Here is a 15,676-nt window from a genome sequence, read left to right as displayed (position 1 = left end):
AAGTAGCAAATATGAGTTATCTTGTTGGGCAGACTGGATGGACCGTGCAGGTCTTTTTCTGCCATCATCTACTATTGCTTGTGATCTGTTTAGAATATTGGATGATGCAGAATATAAATTTTAAAACAGTCTCACCATAGAAGCTGTTGCATTGGGGCAACTTGATTATATAGTTACGTTTAATTTATTTCATTTGTCAACAGGGTTGCAGAAGTAAAAATAATTAGAATTCAGAATTCAAGTATCGCATGGTGGGAGTGTGTTCCATATATGTATATTTATGATCCATCTTCTTTTTGAAGCCAGTTATTTGGCAGTAGGTAACTCTACTATTGAAGAGCTGTCATGTGTTTCAAATAAATAATTCAGAATTCTTTATGTATTTATAGTTTGGGGGATTTTGTAGTGTTCAGGTTCTAGAAGTTTAAAGTTTCTGAACATTGTAGAAGAGAATAAAATATGTAGTACAGAGTTAACTCAGGATTTCTTCTTTTGCATTTGAAAGAATGATGCCAATTAGTTGATACTTGATGCATTTTACTACTTCTTCAGAGATAGAATAGTGCTCTGTTTCTCTGAAGAGTAATCATAGAGGGATAGTAATAAGATACATGAATACATTAAACTGTCACTTAGGGCTGCTTTTTCAAAGCTGCGCTACCGATTCCTGTGTGACAAATGATAGGAAGCCTGTAGGAATTGAATGGACTGCTGCTTATTTGCTGCACAGGAATCTCTAGCGCAGCTTTGTAAAAGATGCCCTTAATTCTTTGACTGTAGCCTACAGTACAGATTTCTGGTCTCAGTGGAAAGTGAGCTTACTACTCAGATTTCATGTGCATAGTCGCTTTGTTCTCCTGTAACATATCTCAATAAAAAGATGCCTGTAACTGGCACATTCTTACAGTGTATGTCAGTCAGTAGACTGCTATGAATGGCTGTTGCATTCATTTTTATTTCAGTCAAGTAAATGCTATTTTTTTTAACAGTATTCACTATTCAGTGTTCTAGTGTTTGTTTTTTGATGCTGTCATGCTTTCATTTGACAAATGGCTAACTCTAGTGGGAAACCCCATCTTTGTAGATGCTGCCCTTTGTTGACGTCTAATGTGAATGACAAACATAATAAGGATTGCACAAAAACTTCTCTTATTAAACAGACCTAGATTGTGAACGTTCCAGGAACAGAAAAATGCCTTTTGGTATGTACACTGCTTTGCTAGCTTTCAAGCTTGCAGGCAGTGTATAAGAAATTAGAATAAATAAAAATTAATAAATGTATGCCAAGCAGTTTCATAGCTCTTTGTGTAAAATGGTGTTTTCCATGCAGGAATACTTTATTTGAATTATCTCCTGAGTGTGGGTATGTGTATAAATTTGTTGTTTGTGTTGGTCTCTCTTAGTCAGGCTCCAAAAAAACACAATTTGTGCTTCCTTGTCATCAGCAGCAGATGAATCCATTACGAATGGGTTGCGTCCACCTACCAGCAGGGGGGATAGAGAACACTGAAAACCATAGTGCCTCTAGGACGGCTAGCTCCATCTGCCTCTCAGTATTTCTCTATCTCCCAGCAGGGTTGGAGCTTGTTCAGCTCCTTCAAGATTCTGCCTGGGGTGGCTCCTGTGCTTTTGCCAGTTGTAGCAGGGGTGTTGTGGCTAAGTGGAACCCACTTTAAAGGCACATAGGTTCACCCTTTCCCTGCCTCCCCCCCCCCCCCCCCCGTGTGGATGCAGGCATATAGGTTCGCCCTTTCCCTGCCTTTCCCACCCTTTTGCCTCCGGAGTGCCTCTGTAGCTGCTTGCCTCCAACTTTCCTCACAGCGTTAAAAAAAAAAAAAAAAAAAAAAAAAAAGCACTTTTCAGCACTGCGATTTCTGAGGCTTTTCCTGACTGTGCAGCGTGACCGGAGCTCGCGGACTCGGTCCTTGGCGGTAAGAGCAGTACTCAGCTCCTCCGGGGTGGGCCCGCGGAATAGCATTCCAATCGGGGTGATTTGGGTGCAAAGCCGCTATTTTGAATTTTATTCCGTCGTTTTTCGGCGATGGCTGCTGAGGGAGTTAAGCGCTGTTCCCGTTGTGGCAAGCGCAGATCAGCAGCGGGACTCTGTAAAACGTGCTGTTTAGACGGTAGAGCCAGTACGAGCATGGCGAGCAATGTTTCTTCCCGCTCGATGGAGCTGGCAGCGCCGCATGGCTTGACCCCTGCGGTTGCGGAGGAGTCTGAGAGCAGAGGGGTGCCTCAGGCCGAGGCTACCAGAGGAGCTCCATTCCCCGTGGCTCCTAATTCGGAGACGGGAGGTCAGGGTGAGTTTTTCTCCCCCGAGTTTGTGCTTATTTTACATAAAGCCTTCATGCTGAAAAGAGCTCTGCCGCAGGTGTCTGACACTGCGTTGCTACCTGGTCCCCCTCCGACTGATGATGGCCTGGGGCTGATGTCAGACGTGGATGCCCCTGAGCGTTGGATGCACGCTGAGCATAGACGGGTAAATTCCCCGCCGGAGAGTGGCACATCCCCCTTTTCCCCCCCATGGTCGGGCTGTGGGGATTCTGAGGGATCTGGCAGGTCTTCGTGGTCTGAAGAGCCAGAGGGAGGTGCCAGTTTGCCACTGGATCAGGATGATCCCACTGCGGTTCAGTTTTTCCACTGCGATAAGCTGCCAGCACTTATCTCTGATGCCTTACATGACGCTGTTCAAGGCGAGGCCTCCTCTGGCAATCCAAGGATGGCGAGTACTAAGAAGCCTGCTCGTGCCTTTCCTTTGCATGACTCCATCCAAGAGCTTATTTCTGCTCAACCGGCTGACTCTGAGGGGCCCTTGAAAGTGGCCAGGGCGATGGGGCATCTTTACCCTCTGAGTGAGGAGCACTTGGCCCGTTTTGGGATGCCTAAAGTGGATGCCTTAGTCATGGCGGTGACAAAAAAAAAAAGACCACCCTCCCAGTAGAGGGAGGGGTCACCCTGAAGGACATTCAGGACTGGCGGCTGGAATCAGCACTGAAACGGTCCTTCGAGATTTCGGGCCTAGCCTTAAGGGCGTCTGTTTGCAGTTCTTATGCTGCTCGAGCCTGCCTCTCCCTTCTCACCCATTACTTCCCTCACCCGTAACTGTCTTGTTTGTCTGTATTACTTAGATTGTAAGCTCTTTTAAGCAGGGACTGTCTCATTGTATCAGGTGTATAGCGCTGCGTGCATCTGGTAGCGCTATACAAATGCTATTAATAATGGTGCGGAGTCCCTCGCTGAGGTTGTACCACGAATGGAGTCGGGCTTGCCATTTTTAGCTGACGCCCTCTATGATCTGATCAGAGCTTCGGCTAAACAGATGTCTGTGGTGGTGTCCACCCGCCTTCTATGGCTATGGCATTGGGCGACTGACATGGCCTCTAAGCAAAGGCTGGTGAAGTTGCCCTTTCAGGGCCTTCTGTTATTTGGAGAGGGAGAAGATTGTTAAAGACCTGGGGGTGCTAAACCCCAGCGGTTAGAGGATAGGCCGCGGTCAAGTGGTTCCCTCCTCCTCCAGACCTCGCTTCCGTGAAGCTAGAAGGTATCGCCCGGGGCGCTCTGCTGGGTTTGCTCAACATGCCCGTTTTCAGCAGAGGAACTCCTTTCGCTTGGACAAATGCTCCGCAGCGGCAGGCTCAAGGCCAGGAGTTCGGGGCCGTCCTCCACAACGATGGGATGCCGGTCCACTCCTCATTTCTAGCTATAGGAGGACGTCTTTCCCTCTTTCTCAAGGAGTGGACCAAGATTACCTCAGATCAGTGGGTCCTGGACCTGATCAGAGAAGGTTACTGATTGGAATTTGGTGCCCCGGTGAGAGATGTTTGTGGAGTCCCGATGCGGCACTGCCGTCAAACGGGCAGCGGTAGAGGAGACCTTACAAGTCTTGTTGCACCTTGGAGCGGTGCCTCCCGCCAAACACGGCTGCGGTCGATACTCCATTTATTTTGTGGTGCCGCGAAAAGGTGGGTCTTTTCGGCCCATTCTCGACTTAAAGAAAGTCAGTGAGTCACTAGGAGTGTGGCATTTTCACATGGAAACCCTGCGCTCCGTCTTTGCGGCGGTACAGCCAGGAGAATTCCTCACGTCTCTGGACCTAAAAGAAGCTTACTTTCACATTCCTATATGGCCCCCGCACCACCGGTTCCTCTGGTTTGCTGTGTTGGGAAAACATTTCCAGTTTCGGGCCTTGCCTTTTGGCCTCGCCACAGCTCCTCAAACCTTTTCCAAGATAATGCTGGTAGTAGCTGCGTTTCTCAGGCGAGAGGGTATCCGGGTTCACCCATACCTCGACGACTGGCTCATCAGAGCGGACTCTGCAGAAGAGAGTTGTCATGTAACAGCCAGAGTGGTCTCAGTACTGCAATATCTGGGCTGGGTCGTCAATATAGCCAAAAGTCACCTGACCCCCCTCTCAATCTCTAGAATATTTGGGGGTCCGGTTCGACACGGCCTCAGGGTTTGTCTTTCTACCCGAGCAAAGGCGGTGCAAGCTTCAGAATCAGGTCCGTCTGCTCCTGAGAATGCCTCGCCCGCGAGCTTGGGACTTTGTCCAGCTGTTGGGGTTGATGTCGGCCACCTTGGAAGTGGTGCCATGGGCGAGAGCACGCATGAGACCTCTGCAGATTGCCCTGCTTCAACGATGGTCTCATATGTCCCAGGATTATGAACGCAGACTCACGTGGCTCCCTGCGGCCCAACTCAGTATGGAGTGGTGGCTCTCAGCATGCTGCGGCGAGGAATGCCGCTAGCGCTTCCCAATTGGTGCCTGGTGGTAACGGATGCCAGCCTGAAGGGCTGGGGAGCACATTGCCAGGGAAGCTATGCCCAGGGTCTGTGGACACCTGAGGAAACAGGGTTGTCCATCAATCGCTTGGAACTGAGAGCGATATTCCAGGCTCGTCTAGCCTTTCACAAGACTCTGGAGGGACTGTCTGTCAGAGTTCTGTCGGACAACACGACAGCAGTGGCCTACATAAATCGACAAGGCGGCACTCAGTGTCAAGCACTGGCTGCAGAGGCCGCTCAGATATGCCACTGGGCTGAGCTACATCTGCAGCTTCTCTCAGCAGCTCACATAGCAGGTCAGAGCAACGTGCAAGCCGATTTTCTAAGCAGGTATCAAATCGACCCTGCGGAGTGGGAACTGGCATACGAAGTGTTCCTTCAGATCTGTGCCAAATGGGGAACGCCCGTAGCGGATCTTATGGCCTCAAGCACAAATGCCAAAGTCCCGTCCTTTTTCAGCAGACGGAGAGATCCTCCGTCAGAGGAGGGCGGGCCCAGGAAGAAAGAAGGGACATCTGAGGAGGCCTTCTGACTCGCCGATCAGCTGTTCTTGCCCGTGCAGCAGAGGTGACAGGCGCTGCACGGGCCGGTAAGGCAAAGGGGGGGGGGGGTCATTGGAGGGGGGGAGCGGCAGCCACGACCAAAGGGGGGGGGGCGGCGGGGGCGGGGCACGGGACCAGAGCATGGCAGGAGGCGGAGCTAGTGTGGGAGAATACAGGAAGGGAAGAGGGCCGGCCCGGGGCTGCTAAAATTGGAGATTTTTCGTGCGGGTGGGGGGGGGGCAAGGCGTCCATACGGGACGCTCATGACGAGTGCCTTTGCCCCCTCCCGATCCTTTTTTTTTTTTTTTTTGGTGCTAAGGGAGAGGGGAGCAGCGGCGACCTGGGGCGTTTTGGCCCCCCCCCCCCCCCAGTTATTTTTTTTATTGGATTTTGTAAACTTCTAGCAGACAGACAGCCCTAACGAGAGGTACAGACTTTCGTTAGATTTCACGGTGTTCTCCTGCGTTAAACGAATCGGAAAAGGTTAGTGCATGTCATTTCAATGGGATTTGTAGAAGAATTGCTCATCTGCATTCAGTTTTCGTTAGCTGCTACTGTCGTCAGAAAATAGGCTTTAGTGCATGGAAAGGATAGGAAATTCTTCCTTGAGGGCTCATTTAATGATGAAAAACGTTTAGTGCATCTGGGCCTGAGTTCATCCCTCCTTTGTGTTATTGCTCCTGTTCTGGGGCGTTCGTTCGCTGTGAGGAAAGTTCATGTTATGCTACTTTACGGTTTAACATGGCTTTGGAAGCTTCAAAATACTGAGAGGCAGATGGAGCTAGCCGTCCTAGAGGCACTATGGTTTTCAGTGTTCTCCCCCTGCTGGTAAGTGGACACAACCCATTCGTAATGGATTCATCTGCTGTGACTAAAGGAAAGAAAATTACCAAGGTAAGAACCTAATTTTCCCTTCCTTTTTGGGACCTCCCCTTACATAATTGTACTTAGGGCACTTTCTGCTGCATTTACTTGTGCAAGGCGTGAATAACTGCTGGCCACTGTTAGAGAATTGGCTTTTACACCCTTCATTTCCTTAAGTGCCAACTCAAATTGTGAGCCCTCTGAGGACAGGAAAACACCTCAATATAACTCACTTTTAGCTACTATTAAAAAAAAGTAAGAGTCAAGTCTAAAGAATAAATAAAATAAATGTTAAAATGCAGAGGTAAAGTTATGGCAGATGATGCAGTTAGCTGTACCTCTTGAAGTGGTTGTAACTCCTTTGCATTGTTTGCTGTGTTAAGTTTAATGCATGGTAATAACATCTGGTTTAATTGCAAGATGCAGTCCCTGTCCATTCACCACCCCAGTGTGATGTTTAAAGCAGCAGGTACTGCAGCGTGTTATTGTGAGCTATTTGCATGCACTAAAAGCCATATTGAACAGCTAACACAACTTAGTAAATGGACTCCTTAACTAGTTACCTCAAAATGTTGTGAGCTGCAGCATAATGATCCCTTCAGGTGCACTGGCCATGCAAAATTCCATTGAAATGCCTCTGCTAAGCAGTTGGCTGGTTTATTGATTTAAGGTGTATTGGAAAGCTCTGTTAACCCATTAGTGCCCAATGTTCCCATATGGGGACAAATCAGTTTGTTCCCATATGGCTTATTATGGGAACATTGGGCACTAATGGGTTACTATACAGTTCTGTGCTGCAGTAAGAAAATGAAATGCTTTCTCGAGGTGTGTTTTTTTCTTATTATATGGATTTCTGCTTTTATACGGGTTATGTTTAATGCAGCAGTTTAATTCCTTTTATTTCTTTGTGCTTCTGACCATGAAGAAAATGCAGCAGTTGCATTGAGGTGAGGTGCAAAACTTGCCAAGGTTTGGTCTCTGATGCATGGAACAATTAGCAAGGCTGTAATTCTAGCACAGAGTTCATCTGGCCTCATTATGTAAATCAAAAGTGAGCTGAATCATCAAAATCTTCACAGAATACAACTAGTTAATAAATAGAGAAATCAGGGTTCAAATTTTGCTTCCCCTATTGAACAGATCACTTTGTTCTTCATTTGATTTACTTTACAATATTACATTTGATATTCCACCTTTCATAGCAGTAGCCACATCAAAGTGGATTACATGGTATAATCATAAAATACAATCACACAGGGAGGAGTGGCCTAATGGTTAGTGAAGTGGGCTTTGATCCTGACAACCTGGGTTCTGTTCCCACTGCAGCTCCTTGTGAACTTGAGCAAGTCACATAACCCTCCATTGCCCCAGGAACAAAAGCTTAGATTGTGAGCCCTCTAGGGATGATGAAAGTACCTGCATATAATGCACTGCGTACGTCTAATAGCACTATTGAAATGTTTAGTAGTAGTAGTAATACGTTATACAATATAAAGTAATCATAAGTCAGCTGAATATCGCTGACTGTAGAGTTAGAAGGAATGCCCGCGCTCCATGCTATTTGGATAGTTCTAAAATTGTAAGCTCTTCTGGGTAGGGTGTTTTGTATCTGAAATATCAAAAATCACATTGAGCTAAAAAAAAATGCAAAGATGGCCTAGAAAAACAAAATATTAAATATTTTAAGTATAAAAGGTTTATGGATAGAAGTTTGTGTGCTTTAAATACATTCTCAAACACTGGCCACATATGAGTGCCTTGTTTTTGGTTTGCCTTGCCTTACTTTGCAATTTCTGTGATGGCTTGACTTAGCTTGTCATCTTCCTTTTCCTTTCTAAGCATCCAGGCAGGAGGCAGATCAAAGAATTAAACCCTGTCATAAAATCTGTATTGCTATGTGTGATCCTTGTTCTTTGATGAGCCTGATTTATTAAAGCCTAAGATCTAACCTGGGAACAGGTTATATGTAATGCAAAATGATACGATCATATTCCTCCGCTATTGCAATGCCTGCATTGGCTTCTCATTGAATATCGGATCATGTACAAAATTCTTGTAATGACATTTAAAAGTCCGCACACAGCCACTCCTTCTTATTTAGCAACTCAGATTATCCCTTACACACCTTCCCGTATACTTCGATCTTTAATGGATAGTACCTCCTCCGAGGGCAAGGTGGGAATCTACACGCTTCTCTGCATTTTTTTTTCTTGCCCCTGCTCTCTGGAGCTCACTTACTCAGCATTTGAGGATTCATATAGATCTTTCCGAGCACTGATAAAACTCATTTTATCAGTTTGGCCTTTAGATGTTAATTGGTACCTTAACCTATTAGTGCCCAATGTTACCATATGGGAACTTGTTCCCATATGGCTTATTGTGGGAACATTGGGCACTAATGGGTTAATCTGGATTCAGAGTGTTTTTCTCAGTTTTCTGACCGATTTTCTGCAATGGGAGAAAGAAAATGATTGATTCTACATTGATGACAAGGCAGTTGTAATTGGGTTCTTAGTGTTTGTGATTGATCTGAATCTGGAGAGTGTCTATGCTAATGAATGTCTCTGTGCTTGAGTGCAGGAGTGTGGAGTTCCTTTTGTCTTTGTTTTGTCATTTTAATTTGTTTTTATTCTATATTGTAAACCAATTTGGTTTGTTCACAAGAGAAACGGTATATCAAGTGTAATAAATGATAAACGAATGGTAAACGATATGATTAGAATGTTTATTGGGTTAGAAAATAAAGCTCCAGAATTGGGTAACAGTGTTGCTTACCACCACCAGGATATCTGCAAATTTTTCAGATATTTTGATTCTTTTTGTTTTTTTTTCTTTTTGTGGGAATTAAGCAGCTATAAGTATTCCATGTTCCATGGTGAAACTTATCTGTGGAAGCCAGATCATGACAGGCACCCATTTCACCATAAAATAAGAGTATAAACGAGAGCGAGCACACTCCAACTGAAAGGATCTGGCAGGACATAAAAGAAAACACCTCTCACTCTGATCACTTAGGAGTATAAATTGGCAGCTTATTGGAAACATATCTTGGTGCTGTGAAGTAGTTTAAATGCCAACACCAGTATTCTGAACATACTTTTCTTAATTGGAAGCCAATGGTGTGATAGAATCAGAAGTCGAACCTGCATTTGCAGTGTTATAAAATTATCATCTTAATATTGACTGGGGGCCCCCATGTTCATTGAACCTTATAATGAAGAACTCTTCTTGGAATGCCAGGGGCATTGAGGCTGTAGTTTTTGGTTAGGAAGAATTTTTTTGCATGCTCATTTTACTGTATCATATCTCAGCTGTTAATGATAAAGAAAAAAGTGTTTTGGGATGGTTCCCACTAATTTTCTTGCCTTATCTTTCTGTGTAGACTGTGTGCCTTGATAGCTGTGTACAGCAGGACACGTTGACCATGCCCCGCAGTCCAACATCAAGTGAAGATGAAATGGCACAAAGCTACTCAGATTATTCTGTGGAATCTGAGTCCGACAGCTCCAAAGAAGAAACCGTTTATGAAACCGTTAAGTGTACAGCAGAGAAACAGACCAGCAGGATGGAAGATATTCGAACCAACACCCTAGTCATAAGGATTGTTGTTCCTGATCTACAGCAGACGGTATGCAGAACTGAATGATCAGCCTTTTAGATTAACTAATCAAGATTTAAAATTGGAATTCAGTTTTAAATTCTAATTCCTTTCTTGTCGTTACCAAGCCAAGCTTTTCTCAACCCTGAGCTAATTTTGTTGAAATTTGAATTTGTTTTTTTTCTCTCTTCCTTCATTATTTTATCCTCCATATCCTTAGTGAACTTTGTGATCCATTTCGTATGATACTTGGTGATAATTTGTGCTCGAGAATCACATTCTGCCTTGGCTTCTGATAACGTTTGTGGAACTACGATAGTTAGGAACCTAAACAGCACATTACAGCTGGAAAAAACCCTGAATGTATCTTCCAGTAATGGCATTCACAACAATAACTAATTGTGATGGCTTGTGGCATTCAAACACAATGAAGTGAGGGTGAAATGTATACCTACCAACACTTTAAGAATAAAATACATTTGCAAGTAGAGACAGTGCTGAGTTCTCAGGCTCGGTATTTTAATTTACTGCTTCAGTTTAAACCATGGCTATCAAATTTGTACTTGGCAACTATGTTTATCACCTGTGGTTATATTAGTGTGGAACTGAATTATGTTTAATGCCTTAAATTATCCATCATGGATTATTTTGTGCTTTAGATTAGTAGCTTAATTTTGAAATTGCCTGATTGCATTTAATGGTAATCAAAGAAAGTTGACATAAGGTTTTCAGTTTTGTTTTTTTTCCTAATGGAACTTAACTCTTTGATCTGAACAGCAAAAGGCAGCTGACTCCAGTGATTAAACCTTTCCTGGAATGAGAGTATTCACATCTGGATTGTCATCTTCCCAAGGCAAATAAAAGGACCATTAATAAAACTTTCTATCATTGTTTTCAGTGACTAATGTCACTAGAAATCTTCCCAAAAACTGTTGCCTAATTTCCATTAATATTTTGCCTCATCTTATGGTGCTTAGCTTCTCCCAGTATATGCCAGGGTGTACTGGGCAGGAGCTGGGCGCTGCCATTTTGAGAAGGACAGGCCCAGAGGCAGGAGGGAGTAGACATTGCTCCTGCTGTCCAGCCTCCAAAGCTTACAAGGAATGTGGAGGGGAGGGGTGTTGTTAGACCACCACAGAGCTTGAGTTGCAGGGGTGTGGGGCTCAAAAGGGTCCAGTGGACCACCAAAGATTTTTTGGTTCAGGGAGGGTGTCGGGAGTGGCCCCGCTGGACCACTAGGGAGGTTTGAAAAGTTTTTTTTTTTTTTTTGGGGGGGGGGGGGGGGGGGTCTGGGTCCGCTGGACCACCAGGGAGCCTTAAGGTTAAAGGGGTCAGTAGGAGGTGTCCATTGTACCACTAGGGACACCATGCAAAGCTTGACAGCTCTAGACCTGCTGTGAAGTTTTGCACCTTAAAGCTAGATGCTATACGGAAATGTCTGTGCATTGACAGGAATGCTTATTTTAATACTGATGAGTAATATATTTACTTAAGGTTAGCAGTAGCTGCTACAGGGAATAGTAAAAGGGATGCAGAACCCCTCTGTGCATAAGCCCATGGATTCTGTATAGCGTGCTTAGAGATCTGCACAGAAATCCAAGCGTATTCTATAACAACGTGCATAACTTAATTAGCTTAAGCTAATCAGCATTGATAACAGTTCTTAACAAGCAGTAATGAGCACTAATTGGCAATAGTTAGAATTTACACGCAGAACTTGCTAAGTGCATTCTGTAATGCAGTGCGCCTAACTCCTAACACGTGCAGGCAAAAAGGGGCATGGTCATGAGTGGGGAAATGGGCATTTTGTGGGCATTCTGAAATTTACACGCATAGTTAATAGAATATGGCCCAGTGCACTTATGTGCCGGGATTTACTCCATGTTTTTATTGATATAAATGGTGGTACATAGTTTTGGGCACTGAGATATCAACTAAGCGTGTTCTATATACTGTGCCTAAATCTAGGTGCCACTTATAGAATGCACTTAGTTGGCTTTGATTCCTGCACCAGTTTTTTTTAGGCGCCATATATAGAATCTCCCCCTAGACACTAAATAACGTTTGCTGTAGACTGGCTACAACCAGTCTAAAGCAAACGTTGCAATCACAGTAAGCTTTGTGCATCAGTCTCTTAGAGGGCTAGAATGGGAAGGGATGGGGGCACAAGGCATTTTAGCCAATCATCGTGAAACTCTGGCAAGCAGCTAAACAAGCCTATCCCCGCTCGACTTAGGCAAATTGCATGAATGATGTCAGGATCAACTGACCTGGAAGAGTGAGCTCATGAGGTGAGCACTATTTTATCTGAGATTTTCAAAGAGGCAGGAGAGCCCTTGTGGCTTGCTTGCTTGTGCCAGTACACCAGCAAAACAAGTAGCAGACGTTTGCAAGATGTTTAAAAAAAAAACAACCAAAAACAGCAACCAAAAAACCAAAAATGACTAAGGACCACAATGTACACCTCTTTTTTTGCAATGGGTCACTAGCAGGGGAAGAGAGCATGTGGGTGTGCCATTAGCTGGGGAATCTCAGCAGCGACAGGGATGCAAGACATACATACCATTGTTGCATACTTGGGCAAGTAAAATGTATATGGTTGCCTGGATAGTGCTAGTTAAAGTGACCCAGTGTATCTGTCTTGTTTGAGGATAAAATAAAAGTATAGGGCATTTCAACTCACAATAAAATTGTACACTTCACCGGGTGTCAGTTATAGAGGGGTGGAGTGGCTATTCTGCACAGTCAGATTTACAACCTTGGCCATCTTTCTGAGCAGATTGGATGGGCCATGCTGGTCTTTATCTGTTGTCATTTACTGTTACTGTGTTGTAATTAATATTGTGTATTGTGCTTTTAAAGAGCCACTCAGAATTGGAATAATAAAATATTTTGTCCTTCTACTTTAAAGATGAAGCTAGCACAGTGGTTCCCAAACTTGTTCAGTTCACGGCACCCTTCGTGTCGAGCAAGTTTTCTCGGCACCCCCCACCCTGGCCACACTGATCTTCGCCTCTCGACCACACAGGTCTCCGCCCCTCTTCCCAGCCACACAGGTCTTCATTTTTTTTTCTCTGCACAAATATAGCAGTGCCAGGGTGTCCCAATAACTAGCCCCTCCAAATAGCACACAGATTAAGATTTATAACTAGCCGTTAAGCCCGTAAAAACGGGCGAGTATTGCAGCCCTCCTCTCTCCCCTGGCCTCACCCCATCCACCGATCCTCCCCCCCCCATATCCAGTGACCTCGTTCCCTTGGCCTCCCCCCTCCCCCTATGTCCAGCAACCCTCCTCTGTGCCCTGCTTTCACCCCAAGTCCAGCAACCATGGCCTCTGCTCCCTGCCCTCCCCCCATGTCCAGCTACCCTCATCGCTGCCACTCCCTCCCCCCTCCGTGCTATGCCCCCTGCACTGACCTGACAGCGCCTCTCACCTCCGTGTGAAAGCGCTACAGGCAGCAGCAGATCGCTCTGCTGCTGCCTGCAGCGCTTCCACACGGAGGTGAGAGGCGCTGTCAGGTCAGTGCAGGGGGCCCGATATGGAGGGGGCAGGAGCGGGGAGGGGGAGGTTGTTTCGTGCGATGTTCCTTTCGAGGCGGCGTCCGACAATTCGACTCAGTTTCCCTCTCTGTTCCGCCCTCTGACGTCATGACATCTTGACGCGAGGGCGGGACAGAGAGAGAAGTCTGTACCGCGCATTTGCAAGTGAGTACGGTCACTTGCCGTTTATATGTTTGATTACTATTTTATTCCATTATTATAAACTTCCTCTTTGTATAACTTCAACTTTTTGACTTCATCCGGTCTCCTGTTTTCATTAGGCACAGATTGAGGTGTAATTTCAAAGCAAGACTAAGCCTCCTTGGCAGTCACCTCTGTGAGTCCCGTACACCTCCTGCTCCCTGTCCCCAGTGGCTTTGACACCCCCCCAAAAAAGGCGCGGGGCCGCAGCAGCCTTCAGGCATGCGCTGTTGGCGCTGCTGGTCCTCTTCCCCTGTTGACGTCAACTTCCAGTTCCAGGGGCAGATGACTGAGAGAACTGACAGCACATGATTGAATGCTGCTGTAGCCCTGCGCTTGCTTTTTTTTTTGTATTTGATTTTTTGCCGCTGTTGTCTTCAGTAGCGGTTCGTGTGGGAGGGAAGTCAGGATTTTCCACGGCGCACAGTTTGGGAAATGCTGAGCTAGTGTATTTTCAGGGTATGCATAGAACATCTTCTTTTTTTTCATTTGCTTTTTCTATTTTTTTTGTTTCTTCTCAATTGTTTAAAAAGGAAAAGAAAACATTTCAAAAACCCATAACCAAAACAAAACAAAAAGTTTGGTCCATCCTGTTAGAAAGCAACCAAACATTTCTCCTAGATCCTTTCTGTTGGATTATTTGTAGTAAATAATTAGCAGATTTTAGTACACACAGCTTCAGCTTTAGAAATGTTAATTTCTTTCTTCATCTCTCTGTCATACACCCCAGAATAATTCACTGCTGAGTCACTTTAAAGTTGAAGTAACAAAACATCTGTTTACTCACAGTTTGCAGTTAGATTATAATCAGACAGGCTTATATATACATATTACTATACATTTGTATTATCAGCTCCTTCCATGTGCTTAGATGGTAATGGATGCTCACACCACCATAGATCCTCTCAGGTTAGGAGAGATCATGAGCTCCATGTGCTCCATGTGCTGCATGTGCTGCATCTGCTGTGTCTGCTGTGTCTAACCCCCACAGGAAGTTGCATAGCTGTGTGACCTCTCTAAGTAATTCACATCAGAGGTCACAGAGTAATCACAGAGAAATAATAGCTGACAGGCAATGCATGTAAAATACAATTACATTCCAACAAACCCCTTCTCATGCATAACTGTCATGCAATTATTTATTCATACAAAGTCCAAGCTTTATACGCAGATTCACAAAATGTTCTCTGGGTAACGGTTTGGTCATGATGTCAGCTGTCATCTCACTGGTGTGACAATATTGTAGACTGATGACCCCTTCTTTCGCCAGCTCTCGCACGTTGTGGTATTTCGTTGCGATGTGCTTGGTGCGTGACTGAACCTTGTCATTCTGTGACAGTCGGATGCAGCTCTGATTATCTTCCATTATCTGGATTGGTCTCTGTTCAGCTATTCCGAAATCCAGCAAAAGTTTTTCAATCCACATCAGTTCTCTGCACGCTTCCGATACTGCCACATATTCAGCTTCTGTAGAAGACAAACTCACAATACTTTGTTTATGACTGGCCCATGAAATTTGTACATTTCCATACATAAACACATATCCACTTGTGGATTTATAATTAGAATGGTCCCCTGCCCAATCTGAATCACAGTAACATATTAGTTTTGGATTACTATTGGCTGAAATCTTTAATTTACAATCAATGGTACCCTTTAAATACCTTACCATCCTTTTAACTGCAGTCCAATCTGATTTGGTAGGTGAGCTGACCCTTCTGCTCAAAATTCCTACTGCATTTGCTATATCAGCCCTGTATGTGGTAGCTAGATATAAAAGCTTACCTATGGCTGATCTATATTGGATGTTATCTGGTAAAGGTTCTCTTACTGTTTCATCCTTCAGAAAATCAGTGATCATGGGAGTGCTTACAACTTGGGCATCTTGCATACCTAAACTTTCAATAAGCTCATTTATTTTCTGCTTCTGGCTTAGAAGATAAGAACCATCATTTGTTTCTCAATTTCTATACCAAGATAGTATGACACATTACCAAGTTCTTTTATCTCAACATTGTGGTTTAAACACTTTACAATGTCCTTGTACTCTTGCTCACTTTTGCTTGCAATGAGCAGATCATCAACAAAAGCTAAAATGTATGCATATTGTCCATTTGTGCACCTAGTGTACAAACATTTATCT

General features: G+C 44.7%; 1 protein-coding gene across 1 annotated transcript in view; it reads left to right on the top strand.

Moving 5' to 3' along the window:
* SHANK2 (SH3 and multiple ankyrin repeat domains 2) overlaps window positions 1-15,676 on the top strand; it is an 846,275-nt gene that overhangs the window by 149,724 nt on the left and 680,875 nt on the right. The window contains 1 exon segment of the mRNA XM_030200750.1: window positions 9,577-9,822. Within this exon segment, the coding sequence (XP_030056610.1) occupies window positions 9,619-9,822 (204 nt within the window). The 5' untranslated portion in view covers window positions 9,577-9,618.

Source organism: Microcaecilia unicolor, chromosome 4 (genome assembly GCF_901765095.1).
Source record: "Microcaecilia unicolor chromosome 4, aMicUni1.1, whole genome shotgun sequence".
Lineage (NCBI taxonomy): Eukaryota > Metazoa > Chordata > Amphibia > Gymnophiona > Siphonopidae > Microcaecilia > Microcaecilia unicolor.
Note: the sequence above shows the minus strand (reverse complement) of the source record. Positions and strands in the feature narration are given on the sequence as shown.